This window comes from Oncorhynchus gorbuscha, linkage group LG03 (assembly GCF_021184085.1).
Source record: "Oncorhynchus gorbuscha isolate QuinsamMale2020 ecotype Even-year linkage group LG03, OgorEven_v1.0, whole genome shotgun sequence".
Taxonomy (NCBI): domain Eukaryota; kingdom Metazoa; phylum Chordata; class Actinopteri; order Salmoniformes; family Salmonidae; genus Oncorhynchus; species Oncorhynchus gorbuscha.
In genome coordinates, this window is record NC_060175.1 from 32,635,998 (window position 1) to 32,656,011 (window position 20,014).

Below are 20,014 nucleotides of genomic sequence, written 5' to 3' on the forward strand. Positions count from 1 at the left end.
CGCTTTCAATTTGCAACATTGTAAATGTTGTCGATCTCACAGAAAGTTCTGAAACCTATGTCTTGTTGTTGTTTTAATAAATAAATAATAGTAGCCTATAGGTTTTGCTAATGGCTGCTTTATTGAGGACACGTTTTATGTGCATCTATGGTTGTTTGCTACATTTAATGTTTTGACTTCAATTTGATTCTTGAAGAATATAAATGCCTAATCAGTTTAGTTCAACTGTAGGACCCATCAGAAACCAAAATATAACTGTAGGACCCATCAGAAACCAAAATATAACTGTAGGACCCATCAGAAACCAAAATATAACTGTAGGACCCATCAGAAACCAAAATATAAGCTCTTTTTACTCCATTGTTTAACCAATGTAATTGTAAACAAACACTGTATCGCCTCAATATAGTTTAAAACTAAAAAAATGTACATCATGGATGGTCAGTCCTTGCATCCATAGCTCTGTCTATAAATTTGAGAGGGGTTACATTTTGCCATCCCTCATCTCTTTACCAAAACAGTGGTGGGGTGTGTGCATTGTTATTGTTTGAACTGAATGCACTGTTTAAAATGAATGCACTGTAAGTCGCTATGGATAAAAACATCTGCTAAATGCCTAAAATGTACATGTAATATGGGAAGCTGCAATGAGCTATAGCAGTCTACAATGTTATGTTTCACTACAATCTCCAATCAGCTTTTACCAAACGTTTGTCCTCGGGACCAAAAAGGGTGCGTGTTTTTGTTTTTGCACTAATACTACACCGCGGATTCAAATGATCAAAGCTTGATTATTAGTTGATTATTTGAATCAGCTGTGTCGTGCTAGGGCAAAAGCCCAAATGTGACCCCTTGGGTCCCGAGGACAACGTTTGGGAAACCCTGCTGACTATATGCACTGTAACTAATGTAAGTCAATTTAGCTGATTGAATCGTCAGAAACTTCACGAGATACTGGGCAACGGACACACCACTGTGCAGCGTACTTGTACCACTAAACACAAATTCCCAAGTGGCTGTGGCAAGATTTAGAATACTTTATGTTTATAAGTTGACAAAATAGTCATTTTTCTACCTAAAAGTGCCATTTTTCTGTGTTCTGCTTGCTGGAGGTTTCCCTCTCACCCCCCCCCCCCCTTTAATATTTAGATGCACTATTGTAAAGTGACTGTTCCACTGGATGTCATAAAGTGAATGCACCAATTTGTAAGTCGCTCTGGATAAGAGCGTCTGCTAAATGACTTAAATGTAAATGTAAATGAAAAAGTGACTTATTACTAGTAACGTTTATGGTTGTCAATGTCCAACAGGGTGGTGCTCGGTACTTCTTGGAGCATGTAGTGGCGGACCCCTCCTCTTGGATATACAGTTGAAGTCGGAAGTTTACATACACTTAGATAGGAGTCATTAAAACTCATTTTTCAACCACTCCACAAATTTCTTGTTAACAAACTATAGTTTTGGCAAGTCGGTTACTTAAAGTCATCTACTTTGTGCATGACACGAGTAATTTTTCCAACAATTGTTTACAGACAGATTATTTCACTTATTATTGTCACGCCCTGGTCGAAGTATTTTGTGTTTTTCTTCATGTATTTGGTCAGGCCAGGGTGCTTACCCACAGCCCGGTTCAACCTGTGCCTGCGCTCTGGAGGGTCTGGGCTAGAGTAGTTGTCCAGCCTGGGGAAGTGGTGCCAAGGTTGCGCACCAGAGCTCCAGTCCTCCCCCACAGCCCGGTCCTTCAGGCTCCTCCTAACACCAAGCCTCCTGAAGGTCTCCCCAGCCTGGTGGTTCCTGTGGCAGCCCCACGCACCAGGCTGTCTCTCTGTCTCCTCCCTGCAGGTGGTCCCGCCTGTCCGGCGCTGCTGCCGGAGTCTCCCGCCTGTCCGGCGCTGCTGCCGGAGTCTCCCGCCTGTCCGGCGCTGCCGCCTGTCCGGCGCTGCTGCTCCTCAACCCAGAGCTTCCTTTCACTCCTGAGCTTCCCCTCAGTCCCGAGCTTCCCCTCAGTCCCGAGCTTCCCCTCAGTCCCGAGCTTCCCCTCAGTCCCGAGCTTCACCTCAGTCCCGATCTGCTCCTCAGTCTAGTGGGGTTCTGGGTGAGGAATACTAGGCCATAGTTGGCGGCGAGTGTGGACTATCTAGGGACGCAAGGAGAGGGGACTAAGACATTTACTGAGTGGGGTCCACGTCCCGCGCCGGAGCCGCCACCATGGACGGACGCCCACCCGGACCCTCCGTATTGATTTGAGGTGCGTTCGGGAGTCCGCACCTAAGGGGGGGGTGGTTCTGTCACGCCCTGGTTGAGGTATTTTGTGTTTTTCTTCATGTATTTGGTCAGGCCAGGGTGTGACATGGATTTTTGTATGTGGTGTGTAGCTTAGTGGGATTGTAGCTTAGTGGGTGTTCTAGGAGAGTCTATGGCTGTCTGAAGTGTTTCTCAATTAGAGGCAGGTGTTTATCGTTGTCTCTGATTGGGAACCATATTTAGGCAGCCATATTCTTTGGTTGTATTGTGGGTGATTGTCCTGAGTGTTTTGATGTCCTTGTGCTGTGTTAGTTGACACAAGTATAGGCTGTTTTCGGTTTTCGTTTCGTTTATTGTTTTGGAGTGTTTGTTTATTCGTGTTTATGTTGTTTAAATAAACATGGATTGCAATCGACACGCTGCAATTTGGTCCGACTCTCCTTCACCACATGAAAACCGTGACAATTATTCATTGTATCACAATTCCAGTGGGTCAAAAGTTTACATACAGTAAGTTGACTGTGCCTTTAAACAGCTTGGAAAATTTCAGAAAATTATGTCATGACTTTAGAAGCTTCTGATATGTTAATTGACATCATTTGAGTCAATTGGAGGTGTACCTGTGGATGCATTTCAAGGCCTACCTTAAAACTCAGTGCCTCTTTGCTTGGCATCATGGGAAGATCAAAAGAAATCAGCCAAGACCTCAGAAAACAATTTTAGACCTCCACAAGTCTGGTTCATCCTTGGGAGCAATTTCCAAATGCCTGAAGGTACCACGTTCATCTGTACAAAAAATAGTATGCAAGTATAAACACCATGGGACCACGCAGTCATCATACCGCTAAGGAAGGAGACGCGTTCTGTCTCCTAGAGATGGACTTTCTGCATGGATGTGAGGTAGTCAGGGCGACATGGAAAGATCTGGAGGCTACTGGGTTCTCTGAGCTACAACTGAGGCACCACTCAACTTCATGATCAAACCACATATTATGGGCCATGCTGTCAAGTAATGGCCTGTCCCAGCAATTGTTTGAACATTTTTGTCAACGCCTATGTATTCAGTGTGAATTTCTTGGGCATTGCTTTAGTTACTTACTTGTGCATAAAATGTAATTAAACCGGCTTAGAAAATAGCAATGACATACATATACTGAACAAAAATATAAACGCAACATGTAAAGTGTTGGTTCCTGTTACGCTCGTCGTTTGAATGAGGAGACCAAGGTGCAGCGTGGTAGGCGAACATCTTACTTTTATTTAAAATGAACACCGAAAAACAAAATACAAAAGTAAAGTTCTGCAGGCTACACAGCAACTATACAAAATCAAGATCCCACAAACTAAGGTGGGAAACGGCTGCCTAAGTATGATCCCCAATCAGAGACAATGATAGACAGCTGCCTCTGATTGGGAACCATACCAGGCCAACATAGAAAATACAACATAGATTCCCCACCCTAGTCACACCCTGATCTAACCAAATAGAGAATAAAAAGGCTCTCTAAGGTCAGGGTGTGACAGTTCCATGTTTCATGAGCTGGAATTATGTGAGCATTCCTCATTTGCTGAGATAATCCATCCACCTGACAGGTGTGGCATGTCAAGAAATGGATTAAGCAGCACAATCATTACACAGGTGCACCTTGTGCTGGGGACATTATATAAGGCCAATCTAAAATGTGCAGTTTTGTGTCACAACACAATGACACAGATGTTTCAAGTTTTGAGGGAGTGTGCAATATGCATGCTGACTGAAGGAATGTCCACCAGGGCTGTTACGAGATAATTTGTTATTTTCTCTACCATAAGCCACCTCCAACATTGTTTTAAAGAATTTGGCAGTATGGCCAACTGGCCTCAAACCTGCAGACCGTGTGTAACCACACCAGTCCAGGACCTCCACATCTGGCTTTTTCACCTGCAGGATCATCTGAGACCAGCCACAAGGACAGCTGATGAAACTGTGGGTTTACACAACCAACATTTTTCTGCGAAAACTGTCAGAAACCATCTCGGGGAAGCTCGTCATCCTCACCGGGGGTCTGACTGCAGTTTGGTAACATAACCGACTGCAGTGGGTAAAACGCTCACCTTCGATGGTCACTGGCACGCTGGAGAAGTGTGCTCTTCACGGAGGAATCCTTGTTTCAGCTACCAGGCAGACTGTGTATGGCATCGTGTGGGCGAGCGGTTTGCTGATGTCAATGTGACCCATGGTGGAGTTTTAGTTGTGGTATTGGCAGGCATAATCTATGGACAGCGAACACAACTGCATTTTATATTTTTGTGTATTTTAATTTCCTTATGAACTGTAACTCAGTCAAATCTTTGAAACTGTTGCATGTTGCGTTTTATATATTTTTCAGTGCATATGAAATGTACTTAGCAAATGTAATTTTTTCACATCTTTGCATCTATTTTCAATATTTTTCACCTAATAAAAGTTGTTTGGCTTATGGTTCATTGACATAACCTGTAAAACAACACCCTGTGAAACATGTTCATAATATTTGCATTATACACCCACACCTACACTGATTGCTATTGAATGAGTGTCTAAATAAAAGCCGTTTTCAAACCTCTACAAAGCTATGATAAGACCAAAGAGCAAGAGGTTGTGATGCAATAACTCCATCATTAGGCCAGATGAAAAGCTACCAGATTAGCACCTTCCTCCTGACCCTCCCTGATCCCTGTATCACCTTGCTATGGGCTAAATCCTACCTCGCCTAGCCTGCCTGCAGTGTGCTGCTTAAATTCACATGGGAGGTTTCACCGGGAAAATGACATATCTTATGAGGAACTTCTTGATGAACTTCTGCAAGCTAATTTGTTTGGCGATAACCTTACCTCTCCAACTAATGGAGTTTTTGGGCTTATATGGCATGTACAAGCGTTTGTTTCCGCTTCTTGCTTACAATATCACTTTTTCATACAATGACAAAATGCACGAAAACAAGAGGAACCTTTTCCGAGACTTGTGTAAATTCTGCAACACGGATGGTACACTTCGACTTCTGGAGATTGGCTGCGGTAGTGGGGCCAACTTCAAATACTACCCATACGGTTGCACGGTCATTTGCACAGACCCCAACCCTTACTTTGAGAAGTACCTGCAGATGAGTATGACAGCAAGCGACCACCTGACCTATGAAAGCTTTGTGGTTGCCTCAGGAGAGGACCTGACGACAGTGCACGATGAGACAGTGGATGTTGTTGTCTGCACGCTTGTGCTGTGTTCTGTCAACAATGTGCCACAGGTACTGGAAGAGGCAAGACGGATACTCCGAAAAGTGAGTTCCTTATTCCAGCTAGTAGTGTGTCAAGCTAGGGAGACGTAGCCTGCCCTATAGGCCTAATCAGAGTTATTGTTTAGCAAAATGATAACTGAGATCTACTGTACATTCCAGACTCCATTAGTGAATTGAGAGTTCTCTAACTTGCCCCGTGTTGTCCTCGTGTTAAAAGTTAAGCCTATAGCGATGTTAAGTCTTAGGTATTTTTAGACACATAAAGCTTGTGACAAATCCCTTATCTGTAAACAAGAGGTGTGTGAAACCCCCCAACACAGTATAAACACCTTGCGTAACCAAGCAATGTAATTATGTCGATGTAATTTACATTTTTACACATGTAGCCTTTCCACTATGTCTTACATTTGGGTTAAGCCAAGCACATTTGACCAAACATTATATTTGATATCTGGTGCTTGGGTGGGACTGGGATAGATAGTGATATGCACATTTTTGTCAAGTTTCCCATGGCCTTTTCAGTCACTAGATCAGACACCCAGCTACTTTTGATTGATTTGACGGTTCTGGGGAATGAGAATAGAATCTACACATTTGTTGTCCAACAGGGTGGTGCTCTGTACTTTCTGGAGCATGTAGAGTCAGACCCCTCCTCTTGGATATACTTCTTCCAGCACATGCTCCAGCCCATGTGGTACTACCTGGGGGACGGCTGCATGGTTACCAGGGCAACGTGGAGAGATCTGGAGGCTGCTGGGTTCTCAGAGATCCAGCTCCGACACATTGAGGCTCCGCGGGTCACTTTCATGATCAAACCACACATTCTTGGATATGCCATCAAGTAAACGTTTCATTCAACTGTTAAAGTCAAACTGTATTTTTTTAAATCTACATATTTTATACTTTGACTAACTTTTCTAAAAAGATTTGAGCAATATTAAGCAACTGTGAATTAAAGTCACTTCCTGCTATTCACACCTTATTTGCCATTTAGTTTATGAATTAATGAAATTGACTATGTTGCAGTAACAGAGTAGCTATAACTGTATACTACTACTCTCTACTCAGCCCACTTCGACCTTGGTGGCTTGAGGTCCCCAGTGGAGATTAGCTGTTGATTGTGTTTTTTATAGTGTTCTCTGTGGGAAGGTCTTGTCTTCTATAGCCAGTAGAAGCGCTCTATTCTACTCTTTGTTTATGTACAGCTCTTCACTCCAATGTGAGGCCTCTGTCGAGAATAGCATTTACACCAATACAGTCATTAATTTCGCAGGTTTCCATTTCATCATGTTTATTAGACAAAATCAATGTCGCAAAAAAAAATTGTGAAATGTGTCATGGAAACAGCAGATAGACAACATGTTTTATCTGTTCACCCGGGGTGGCTTTTTCTTTTGTCTCACTTTATTGCAACGAATGATGATGGAAACTCTATTTTTCTAATAAATTATTTCTGATTAATTTTGAAGGTACGGGGGCACATAATGTCATCGCGTAACTATAGAGCTCCACTCCACATTTGATTCTAAAAGCATACTGCTTGCAAAATAAAACAATTCTACTTTAAAAATAAGATCTCTTTGCAGGACAAGGATTGTCCTGACCTTCAAGAATGCCTGAATTGCTTCGCCTTCCGTTTCTGGTTGGTTGGTAAGTTTCACCATCCAATTCTTTCAGATCTACAGGGGTGTAAGTTACGATGGTGCAGGCCGTGGTGATATGTTGAATATGAAAAATGTGTCAATTATTGCATTCTATCCATGCTGTCTTTCACGGGCTACCTGAGACATGAAACTTTGCCTTCAGAAAGTATTCACACCACTTGACTTTTCCACATTGTGTTGCATTACAGAATTAATTTCAAATGGATTACATTTAGATGTTTTCTCTCACTAGCCTACACACAATACCCCATAATGTCAAAGTAGAATTAAGTTTTTCAAAATGTTTACAAATTAATTAAAAATGAAATGCTGAAATGTCTTGAGTCAATAAGTTTTCAACCCCTTTATGGCAGAGGGGCCTAAATAAGTTCAGGAGTAAAAATGCGGTTAACAAGTCACATAAGTTGCATGGATTCAATGTGTGCAATAATAGTGTTTAACATTATTTTTGAATGACTATCTCATCTCACATATAATTATCTGTAAGGTCCCTCAGTCGAGCAGTGAATATCAAACACAGATTCAACCACAAAGACCAGAGGTTTTCCAATGCCTTGCAGAGAAAGGAACCTATTGGTAGATGGGTAACAATTTTAAAGCAGACATTGATTATCCCTTTGAGCATGGTAAGTTATTACACTTTTGGTGGAGTATCAATACACCCAGTCACTACAACAATACAGGCGTCCTTCCTAACTCAGTTGCTGGAGAGGAAGGAAATGGCCCAGGGATTTCACCATGAGGCCAACAGTTACAAGAGAACACTGAGGATGGGTCAACTACATTGTAGTTACTACACAATACTAACCTAATTTACAGTGACAAGAAGGAAGCCTGTGCAGAATAAAAATATTCCAAAACATGCATCCTGTTTGCAACAACGCACTAAAGTATTACTGCAAAATTGTGGCAAAGCAATTTACTTTTTGTCCTCAATACAAAGTGTTATGTTAGGGCCAAATCCATTACAACACATTACTGAGTACCACTCTCCATTTTTTCAGGCATAGTAGTGGCTCCATCATGTCATGGGTATACCTGTAATCGTTAACGACTGGGGAGTTTTTCAGGATAAAAAAAATTACGGAATGGAGCTAAGTACAGGCTAAGTCCTTAAAGGAAAACCTGGTTCAGTCTGCTTTCCACCAGACACTAGGATATGAATTCATCTGTCAGCAGGACAATAACCTAAAACAAAAGGCCACATCTACATTGGACTTGCTTACCAAGAAGACAGTGAATGTTCTTGAGTCGCCAAGTTGGTTTCGGCTTAATTCTATGGCAAGACCCAGTGGCGACCAGTCATTCAGCCCCACCTGTTTATCTAATATATACAGTGCCTTGCGAAAGTATTCGGCCCCCTTGAACTTTGCGACCTTTTGCCACATTTCAGGCTTCAAACAAAGATATAAAACTGTATTTTTTGTGAAGAATCAACAACAAGTGGGACACAATCATGAAGTGGAACGACATTTATTGGATATTTCAAACTTTTTTAACAAATCAAAAACTGAAAAATTGGGCGTGCAAGGGAGGATGGTAATGAGACCCGTAACATAACTCATGCAAATTATTATTGTGACAAAGTAAAAGTGTGAACGAAATAACCACGACAACAGAAATCTACCGTCAAACTCCAGGTTTATTTATAAACACAGGGTAATGGGGGGAGCAGGAAAAAGGGCTGAGCTGGACCCAAGGAAAGAAACAATAAATATACAAAAACACACCCCTAAGCTAGACTAGCCTACTTTAACAACAGCTAACTAACTAACCAAAAATACAGTGGGTGGTCCGCCCAGTTCTAACTAGTGTATTTAACAAAGTTCACCTACAGGTAGTGTATGCCCATGGGCGATTTGTCTTGGTTTCCCCCTTTCCCCACCAGCAACAAACAAACACCATAACCAAAAACAATACTCACAGGTGATGACAAAGTGCTATGAGGTGCTTAAACAAAAGAGAGAGGTTAAGACACAAAGCGAGAGTGAAACAGAGACCTATGGGCATGGCATTTACAGAGAGATTGAGCTCTAGAACAAACAAATGATGGGGTTTTTAAACCATGGGGAAGGAACTGTGATAGGTTAGGAAATAGGAGGAGGTGTGTCTTCTGATTGATTGTTGACTGATTGGGGAGTGATGATTTTCACCTGAGGGGAGGAGAGAAAAGAAACACACACACAGGATAAATGTATCCGTAACAGCATTTATACAATTGTACCGAAACTTCTTGTTTCAGCTGTCATATTTTTATTTTATAGGTATGACTAGTCACAGAACCGTGCCACATTTCCATCTGTAGTTTTTATGCGAGTAAAGGCAAAACATATTTAAAAAACAAAAATCAGAACAGCTGTGATGGAAGCTTCAGTACAATTTTATAAATGCAAACAGATAATTTGTTTTGTTACACATGGTAGGATCTTTTTCAGTAAAATTAATTGTGGTGGAAATGCCTTTATGCCCAAATATTGATACAACCATCATATCAAAGTAAACTTGGGAGTCACACAATGATATGGCATATGGTCCTCCCACTATGACTCGGGACCATGCAAGGTGGTGAAAGTGCAGTGATCTTGATGTGCCTTTCTAATATCGAGGGTCTTATTTTGGTGATGTGATGCTTGACTGCTTTTTGACGAGTACAAATATTCTTGCTCTTATCCATAATCTCATGTAGAATAACCTACCTGCACTCTGGGGCGGCAGGTAGCCTACTGGTTAGTGTTGAGCTGACAAGGTACAAATCTGTCATTCTGCCCCTGAACAAGGTAGGCCTTCATTGTAAATAATAATTTGTTATTAACTGACTTGACTAGTTAAATTAAGATTACATATCTGCCCACTGATAGTCGGTCACCAATTGGAAGGAAACCTAGCTAGAGACCACTAGAGTTCGTAGTATACCCATAACCTCACACTGATCACTAAAAGGGTCGACTGGACTAATTTCTCCGTTTTTGGCTAAAATATCCCTTTATGACTGGTTTTGCAATAAAATGCATGCATACCTTTTTAGTCCAGGGGTGTATTCACTTGGAACCAAATGTGGAGGGACCTACCTGAATTTGTCCAATAGAAACACTCGTTATCATTGCAAAACATATTAATTATACTGATTGTTTTTAAAACAGTCTGTTGCAAAAGAAACCGTTTACTCCAAATGGAAAACACTTGTGTTTCTATTCAAATTCAGGTAGGTCACTCCCAGTTTCGTTCGCTTCTGTTTGGTTCTTAAATGGTAAACGGTTTCCGTTGCAAGATGCAATGAATATACCCCACCCAGGACAAGGCTCAGTGTCCAGTAAACAAGCCCATAAGAGTAAGCCAAAAGAACATTTGGAAAAATATTTATTTCCATTTACAGAATGAGTGACATTGCTTTCCCTCTTTTCATTTGATTTGGTCACCCCCCCCCCCACCACCGTCTCCAGAAATATAAAATAAATATTACCCTGACATTGTGTGTTCTCCCTGATAGATTGTGTAAGGCTGAATTAGCTGTTACTAAGACAATCTTATCGAATACCACTTAAAAGGGTAAGGAATGAGACTTGTAACATTTCCTCATGGGGGAAAAAGGGGGGTGGGGTGAAAATAGCTGGTTCACATAAGACACATGAATCACACCATGAGGTCATCAAAACAATAAACTCAGCTGATAATTGTTTGATGTTAAAAACAGAAGATTGAGCCCACTGCTACACTTTAAAAAAAAGAAAGGAAAAGAAAGGAGTGGATTCTGGTAAAGAGGGACAATTGGAAATTGATTGTCAATGATTATGCTCACAATTCACACCTTCCATGTGCTCACAAAATATACACGAATAAACATTTAAGCATTAGTTATCCAATCTGTTAGCTCAATAAAGAGTTCTGATTAAAAACAGACAACCTCTCTTTCACACTCTTTTCATTGCCTTTCATATGGAACACTTGCCATGGCCCTGTGTTTGTTAAAACAAACAGTATAAAACACAAACTGAGGAGGATGATTTCAGGTCTGAAATTAAAGGTGTTCCCGGTTAACCTTGCGTTGTCCATGTGGCAGAACAAAGCCGGACGCTGACGGTAAAAGTCTTGCTTGCTGGCCGGCTTCTCTTGTCCTCCTGATTATCCTGTTTTGACATGGTACAGGTCCTTTAACGTCTTGAGTTCCTCAATGAGAGTCTTGTTCTGGTTCTCCAGCACGGCCGCACGGTTCTCCAGACACTTGACATATTGCTTCTTCTTCCTGCGACACTCACGGGCCGCTTCTCTGCCCGGAAGAAACACAGAACTGCTTTAAAGGATTACATTTAAGGGCTCCTGTTTTAGGTTTAGGTCATCCTAGTTACCCAGAGTCACATGAGCTTATGGATACCGCTTTTATGTCTCTGCGTGCCGTTTGAACATAATTGAAGTCAGCAAATTGTTAGCTTAGCGCAATTGCTGGAAGTCTACAGGTACAGTAGCCAGCTCCTCTCAAAAGCAGGGAAATAGACCTAACTACTCCAAAGCTGGGTGGTTGGCCATTTATAGTCTTACAAAGCTATAGTACATAATAAGTAGAAAAACAACCTACATCCTTTTACATTTTAACGTTCACACACAAAGGGACCAACTGTGCACTGCCACAATACATTCTCGTACACACACAGACCCATCATCATCATCCTTATGCCCACACACACCTGTTCTTAGCGAGTCGGATCTCTCTCTTCATGGTGGGGTCGCCAGTCTTCTGCTCAGACATTCCTACAGGGGAAGTCATGACCACAGTCTGTTGCGCTGTGGGCGCCGTGCGGATCTGGTACGTCTGCATCTCTCCTCCTGCACCTGAGGGGGATGAGGCCAACCAAAACAATAGATGAGGGCATCTCCTCTTTATAAATCTCAACACATTACAATGGGGTCTGCAAGCATATTTACACACCTTCAGGGAGGCTTCAGTGACAACGAGTACTACTGGGTACTTCTCCTTATGGTATTGTCTCAAAGCTTACCGTGAGTCATGAAGCCATACTCACTCTGTACGACCACCTGGTTGCTGGGCACGAGTAGCTGCTGTCCGTCGGGCGTCTGGGCATAATGTAGGATGGTGGTGCCCTGCTGTTGGCCTGAGTTGGTCATGGTGAGAGTCTGTAAGCCCTGAAGGTTCTCTGACCCCGGGTTAGCCAGTTGAATGGTGCCGTTAGGGGCGATGGTAACTACAGACAAACACACAGGAAGTTAGGGTCAATAGTAACTACTAATGATGGGTACCGATATGGAAAATCGATACCAGTTGCATTGTAAAGTGTTTTAGCCTGTATGGACAATGTTTGCGAACAGTAATTAACAGTTTCAATATTTCTACATGCCGTGTTGCATTATTCAAGTGTATTAGCTCCCTACTCATGCTGCACAGAAGTGACATGGAAACCGCAGATCGAAATGGCATGCATTGAGCAGTAGCCCTGGATCTCAGACACAGGCGTTTCTCTTGCGCCTGTGTGACTAGGTCGTGAAGTCTGACACAAATTAAGCTGTGGTGACACTCCTGGTCCTGGCTGTACCCAGGTTGTCACATTCTATTTATTGCAAACTTTATCAAAGTAATCTACAGATTTTAAACAAAACAAACACTCCTAGACAGACACAAGTTATAAATGGGAGCTCCCGAGTGGCATAGCGGTCTAAGGCGCTACATCTCAGTGCAAGAGGCGTCACTACAGTCCCTGGTTCGATTCCAGGCTGTATCACATCCGGCCATGATTGTATTTTTTTTTTGTTGCGCCACAGATCACTGCCTTCCTGAAAACAAACATGTATACGAAACGCTTCAGTCTGGTTTTAGACCCCATCATAGCACTGAGACTGCACTTGTGAAGTTGGTAAATTACATTTTAATGGCGTCAGACCGAGGCTCTGCATCTGTCCTCGTGCTCCTAGACCTTAGTGCTGCTTTTGATACCATCGATAACCACAATCTTTTGGAGCGATTGGAAACTCAAATTGGTCTACACGAACAAGTCCTAGCCTGGTTTAGATCTTATCTGTCAGAAAGATATCAGTTTGTCCCTGTGGATGGTTTGTCCAAATCAACTGTAAATTTCAGTGTTCCTCAAAGTTCCGTTTTAGGACCACTTTTGTTTTCACTATACATTTTACTTCTTGATGATGTCATTTGGAAACATAATGTTAACTTTCACTGCTATGCGGATGACACACAGCTGTACATTTCGATAAAATTGCCCTCGCTGGAAGCCTGTGTTTCAGACATAAGGAAGTGGATGGCTGCACATTTTCTACTTTTAAACTCAGAGAAAACAGAGATGCTTGTTCAAAGGTCCCAAGAAACAAAGATCTTCTGTTGAATCTGACAATTAATCCTGGCTGTACAGTCGTCTCAAATAAATCTGTGAAGGACCTCTGCGTTACTCTGGACCCTGATCTCTCTTTCAACGAACATATCAAGACTTTCAAGGACAGCTTTTTTCCATCTACGTAACATTGCAAAAATCAAACTTTCTGTCCAAAAATGATGCAGAAAAATTAATCCACGCTATTGTTACTTTTAGGTTAGACTACTGCAATGCTCTACTTTCCGGCTACCCGGAAAAAGCACTAAATAAACTTCAGTTGGTGCTAAACACGACTGCTAGAATCTTGAATAGAACCAAAATATTTGATCATATTACTCCAGTGCTAGCCTCTCAACACTGGCTTCCTGTTAAGGCAAGGGCTGATTTCAAGGTTTTACTGCTAACCTACAAAGCATTACATGGGCATCCTCCTACCTATCTTTCTGATTTGGTCCTGACGTACATACCTACACGTACGCTACGGTCACAAGACGCAGGCCTCCTAACTGTCCCTTCTCCTATAGAGCTCCATTTGTATGGAATGGTCTGCCTACCCATGTGAGAGATGCAGACTCGGTCTCAACCTTTGTCTTTATTGAAGACTCATCTCTTCAGTAGATCTTATGATTGAGTGTAGTCTGGCCCAGGAGTGTGAAGGTGAACAGAAAGGCACTGGAGCAACGAACCGCCCTTGCTGTCTCTGCCTGGCCGGTTCCCCTCTCTCCACTGGGATTCTCTGCCTCTAACCCTATTATAGGGCTGAGTCACTGGCTTACTGAAGCTTTTCCATGCCGTCCCTAGGAGAGGTGCGTCACTTGAGTGGGTTGAGTCACTGACGTGATCTTCCTGTCTGGGTTGGTGACCCCCCCCTGGAACCCTGACCTGTTCACAGGACGTGCTACCTGTACCAGACCTGCTGTTTCCAACTCTCTTGAGACAGCAGGAGCGGTAGAGATACTCTGAATGATCGGCTATGAAAAGCCAACTGACATTTACTCCTGAGGTGCTGACCTGTAGCACCCTCAACAACCACTGTGATTATTATTTTGACCCTGCTGGTCATCTATGAACATTTGAACATCTTGGCCATGTTCTGTTATAATCTCCACCCGGCACAGCCAGAAGAGGACTGGCCACCCCTCATAGCCTGATTCCTCTCTAGGTTTCTCCCTAGGTTTTGGCCTTTCTAGGGACTTTTTCCTAGCCACCGTGCTTCTACATCTGCATTGCTTGCCGTTTGGGGTTTTAGGCTGGGTTTCTGTACAGCAATTTGACATATCAGCTGATGTAAGAAGGGCTTTATAAATTAATTTGATTTGATTGAGAGTCGCATAGGGCGACGCACAATTGGCCCAGTGTCGTACGGGTCTGGCCAGGGTAGGTCGTCATTGTAAATAAGAATTTGTTCTTAACTGACATGCCTAGTTAAATAAAAAATATACACTACTGTTCAAAAGTCTGGGGTCACTTAGAAATGTCCTAACATTTTTTGCCCATTAAAATAACATCAAATTGATCAAAAATACAGTGTAGACATTGTCCAGTGTAGACATCAAGTGACGAGGCGATTCCAGGATGCTGGCCTTCTAGGCAGAGTTGCAAAGAAAAAGCCATATCTAAGACTGGCCAATTCAAATAAAAGATTAAGATTGGCAAAAGAACAGACACTGGACAGAGGTACTCTGCCTAGAAGGCCAGCATCCCGGAGTCGCCTCGTCACTGTTGACGTTGAGACTGGTGTTTTGCGGGTACTATTTAATGAAGCTGCCAGTTGAGGACTTGTGAGGCGTCTTTCTCAAACTACACATACTAATGTACTTGACTTGCTCAGTTGTGCACCAGGGCCTGCCACTCTTTCTATTCTGGTTTGAGCCAGTTTACGCTGTTCTGTGAAGGGAGTAATACACAGCATTGTACGGGATCTTTAGTTTCTTGGCAATTTCTCACATGGAATAGCCTTCATTTCTCAGAACAAGAATATACTGACGAGTTTCAGAAGAAAGTTCTTTTTCTTGTCATTTTGAGCCTGTAAATCGAACCCACAAATGCTGATGCTCCAGATACTCAGCTAGTCTAAAGAAGACCAGTTTTATTGCTTCTTTAATCAGAACGATGGTTTTCAGCTGTGCTAACATAATTGCAAAAGGGTTTTCTCATGATCAATTAGCCTTATAAAACTTGGATTAGCTAACACATCGTGTTATTGGAACACAGGAGTGATGTTTGCTGATAATGGGCTTCTGTACGCCTATATAGATATTCTATAAAAATCTGCCGTTTCCAGCTACAAGTCATTTACAAAATTAACAATGTAATTTTAATGGACAAAATGTGCTTTTCTTTCAAAAACAAGGACATTTCTAAGTGACCCCAAACTTTTGAAAGGTAGATGAAAGGTGCGTTTAGGAAGCCAAGCTAAAATGTGCAAATTTTCTCTAACCCTAAACATAAAAATATGTATTTTACAGTAATACAGATGGTGACATCTTAGTCGTTTTATAATTTGATTATTCTATATTTAGAGAGCATATAAGTAATCAAGCCTTACATTTTTGTTGAATAGGAAATCAAAATATTTCAAAGGTTTATCATATTTGTCCTGTGTACTTGGGCTTGTGTCCAAAAGTGACTACCTCAGCAATTTATAACAATTTTTTATCAGAATGGTGAGGTTTTAACCTTTCTTGGAGTATGCAGCATTACTAGTTATTTTTTATGGCCCTCATTATAATTACTTTAGGCCGTCATTGTAAGTAAGAAATTGTTCTTAATTGACTTGCCTAGTTAAATAAAATACATGTATATCGCATTTTACATGACATTTAGTTACATTTGTCATTAAACAGAGGATTTCATCCATTGACATAAAGCATACTGAATGTGTGTCAACTGTATGTGGCCTTGCTGTTGAATTGGGAAATCACATAATGAGCCATTTGGCACTACCTGTCCCCTGCGGTGGGGCAGAAGCCCATCATTGATGATCCATTACTTAGCAAGTGCCTCCAATTCTAATAATATCCAAATGTAGAATCTATTTATGATGAGAGGTGAATTGGTAGGACTATGTAGTAGGGCAACCCTTACTGTACTGGCCGCTGCTGGTCTGGTAGATTGTCTGGGTGTTGGGCACTGTCACTGTGGTCATGCCAGAGGAAGCAGGGTTGTCATCCTCTCCCTCGTTCCGTGACGCCACCTCCTCAGCAGACAGCTCATTGAGGATCTTTCTACAGACCACCGGGAAGAAGCAGGAGATTACTCATCCATTAAAATATTACCACAAAGATTGGTAATTCTATTATGTTTGTTATTTTGGCAGGAGGTGGTAATTAACAAAAAACACTGTGCTACAGAATCAAACAAATGAGATTGGAACATTTTATGGAGAATAGGTAGCTCACAAGTAAACATCCAAAAGGTAACATCAATGTATCATTGTTGGATTTCAGTTCACTACTTATAAATTGAGTGACTGTTTTTGCACATCCCAGTTCAGCAGTGACCTTTGCAGTCTGCACACACCACTTTTCACTATTACAAATGGGAAACTTAAGATGGTGTTTTGGACACAACAGTGCGGTTGCAGCTACCTGTAGGAGGGCCGTCTGGCCAGTATCTCTCTGGTCTTCTGGGCGGAGGCTCCACTGTCTGAGGAGTCCTGGGAGTCGTCACTGTCTGAGCCCTGGCCCTGTGGAGGAGAGATGTAACAGGACATGATGGGTTACTCATCTACCATGTTTACTTAATACCTAAGATCAGAATGTGGGGGCACAAGATAGAGAGACCCTCTCATCAATCACACATTTACAATAGTAATACAGTAGGACAAAGGCTAAAAGATTTAAGTTATGCTAGAAGAACAGGGGACACCTCACTGTCGTCCAGAGGCACTGTAGTCCATGGCCAGTATTCATTAGGCATCTCAAAGATGGTGCTGATCTAGGACCAGGGTCCTCCCATCCATGTAATCCTATTCATTTTGATCTCAAAGCCAAAACTGCATTTTTGATTTGCATTCCTACTCTGAGATGTTTGTGAACATGGGCCCAGGCCTAGTTCCTGGTTGTTGAGGAGCTCCTCTTGCCTTTCCTTCCAGTTCTCTGCTGCCAATGACTGGAACGAATAGCAAAAATCACTGAGTCTTATATCTCCCTCTCTGACAGCTGATGCTGAAAGTTAGAGCAGCTTACAGATCACTGTACCTGTACGCAGCCAAAATGTAAATAGCACAACCAACTACCTCATCCCCATATCGTTACTTATCTTCTTGCTCTTTTGCATCCCAGTATCTCTACTTGCACATCATCATCTGCACATCTATCACGCCAGTGTTAATGCTAAATTGTAATTATTCCGCCTCTATGGCATATTTATTGCCTTTACCTCCCTACTCTTCTACATTTGCACACACTGTACATAGATTTTTCTTTGTGTTATTGACTGTACGGTTGTTTGTAACTGTTTGTAAGCAAATGGGTCTTACAAATGGACAATGACCCTAAGACCCTAATTTTATTTAAATATATATATATATATATATATATATATTTGTTTTGTGTTTATTTTAAATTAAATAAAATAACCTCAGGCCTGGGCAATTATTTTCCATGGAGGGCCACATTAGAATATAATTTTGCTAATGCGGGCCAGAATTATATTATAGGATGATACATCATGTGTATGGCTGTGTTGACATATCTACTGTAAATCACACCCAGATATGCTACTTATTTTTCTTTTTTAACATGCACAGAAACAAACCACATCCATGTTCTCCTTTTGGTAGGCATTTTCATTATTAAACATTCAATGAACTACACAGAGGGAAAAGTACACTGTGCATTCAGCACCACGGACAGAACTCTTGTTAAAGGGTATGCACAAAAACACAAGAAAGAGGGAGAGCTCAACATTACATTTAAACTACTCAATCAGTGTGAGGAGTGAAGTCTCTGATGGGTATTGACTAGAGCAGTGAAGTCAGGTATAGTTTCTGACGTCGCTATGGTCAGGATTGCTGAGAGGTGAGTCAGTAAGAGATGATCTCTGCCTTGACTTGTTATATTTCATCACTGAAAATGTCTGTTCACATACATAGGTTGACCCAAACATCTTCTGAGCATGACTCCTAATCTTTGGAAAGTTTTGTTCATCGAGATATGCATAGAACCTTGTCAGTGACATTATTTTGAATAGTTCTCCAATCACTGCATCAGACCGAAGATCGATAAGCTCAAGTTTCAGTTCAGTGAGAGCATTATCCACATTGAAGGTGGAGGAAACCAACAGCATGTCATTTTCCAACACTTTGAAATCCTCAAAACAACGAGAAAACTCACTGTTCAAAGCACGCAGCAGTGATGTATACTTCTCCCACTGGTCATCTGATAGAGAACAGACTAGTAGTGTCATCTGATAGGGAACAGACTAGTAGTGTCATCTGATAGGGAACAGACTAGTAGTGTCATCTGATAGGGAACAGACTAGTAGTGTCATCTGATAGGGAACAGACTAGTAGTGTCATCTGATAGGGAACAGACTAGTAGTGTCATCTGATAGGGAACAGACTAGTAGTGTCATCTGATAGGGAACAGATGTACTTCCGGGTTGGAGCGAGCGGTCGCATCTGCACTTCGCTCCGCAGGTAGTATAACTTTTCATTACATTTCATTATAGTACAACGGTTTGACTTGTCTAATCTTAGCAATTTCTTCTTAGCTAGCTACATAGCCGTCTTTGTATCAAAGATAATTGCGTAATTATCGTATTTCGCTGTCCTAACGTAGTCATCACTGCTATTTGCCCAGCAGCTAGCCAGCTAGCAATGTTAGCTAGCCAGCTCACATTTCATTATAGTACAACGGTTTGATTTGTCTAATCTTATCAATTTCTTCTTAGCTAGCTACATAGCCGTCTTTGTATCAAAGATAATTGCGTAATTATCGCATTTCGTCGTCCTAACGTAGTCTTCACTGCTATTTGCCCAGCAGCTAGCCAGCTAGCAAACGTCCACCGAATAGCAGCACTGTAGAAACTATTACACTCAACTGAACGACTTGATTAGTGTAGTGTTAGCTAGCTACATAGCTGTCTTTGCTGTCTTCGTATCCAAGATAATTGTGTAGTTTAGAGTGTGTAGTCTTAGAGTGATTATCTTAATTTACCGAGGTTAGCTAGCCAGCTATTTGTCGTCCTTAACGTAGGAGACACTGCTAGCTAGCCAACAGCTAGCCAACATCTTCCGAATAGAACTCAACAACCCGGTCGCATTCCGCTTCGCTCCACAGGTAGTATCACATTTTCATTTCATTTCATTACAGTACAACGGTTTGATTTGTTTGATCGTAGCTAGCTACATAGCTAGCTACATAGCCGTCTTTGTATCAAAGATAATTGTGTAGTCTAGAGCGATTTTCTAGGTTAGCTAGCCAGCTATTGTCGTTCTTTTAACGCAACGTAACGTAATCAACACTGCTAGCTAGCCAGCTAGCCCCCGAATAGCAGCACTGTAGAAACTATT

General features: G+C 41.8%; 2 protein-coding genes across 8 annotated transcripts in view; one reads left to right on the forward strand and one right to left on the reverse strand.

Moving 5' to 3' along the window:
* Positions 1 to 5,009: 5,009 nt before the first annotated feature.
* On the forward strand, positions 5,010 to 6,773 carry LOC124019543 (methyltransferase-like protein 7A). Its single transcript, XM_046334907.1, has 2 exons — positions 5,010 to 5,540; positions 6,107 to 6,773. The coding sequence occupies exons 1-2, from the start codon at positions 5,010 to 5,012 to the stop codon at positions 6,341 to 6,343; spliced, it is 768 nt and encodes a 255-aa protein (XP_046190863.1). The 3' UTR covers positions 6,344 to 6,773.
* Positions 6,774 to 10,502: 3,729 nt separating this feature from the next.
* The window catches only part of LOC124031237 (cyclic AMP-dependent transcription factor ATF-1-like), a 36,904-nt gene continuing 27,392 nt past the window's right edge, over positions 10,503 to 20,014 (reverse strand). For 6 of the 7 annotated variants that reach the window (XM_046342276.1, XM_046342275.1, XM_046342278.1 and 3 more), the window contains 5 exons: positions 17,085 to 17,182; positions 16,582 to 16,721; positions 12,178 to 12,357; positions 11,842 to 11,986; positions 10,503 to 11,426 (listed from right to left, as the gene is read on the reverse strand). In XM_046342276.1, the coding sequence (XP_046198232.1) occupies positions 11,282 to 11,426; positions 11,842 to 11,986; positions 12,178 to 12,357; positions 16,582 to 16,721; positions 17,085 to 17,182 (708 nt within the window). In that variant the 3' untranslated portion in view covers positions 10,503 to 11,281. The remainder of the gene's footprint in view (positions 11,427 to 11,841; positions 11,987 to 12,177; positions 12,358 to 16,581; positions 16,722 to 17,084; positions 17,183 to 20,014) is intronic. The other variant, XM_046342277.1, reaches the window with a different exon arrangement.

What these genes read in the sequence shown, in the direction of transcription:
- LOC124019543 (XM_046334907.1), top strand. Translation starts at nt 5,010, where the DNA reads ATGGGAGGTTTCACCGGGAAAATGACATATCTTATGAGGAACTTCTTG. An exon ending in CAAGACGGATACTCCGAAAA is followed by an intron (nt 5,541 to 6,106) that starts GTGAGTTCCTTA and finishes GTTGTCCAACAG; the next exon opens with GGTGGTGCTCTGTACTTTCT.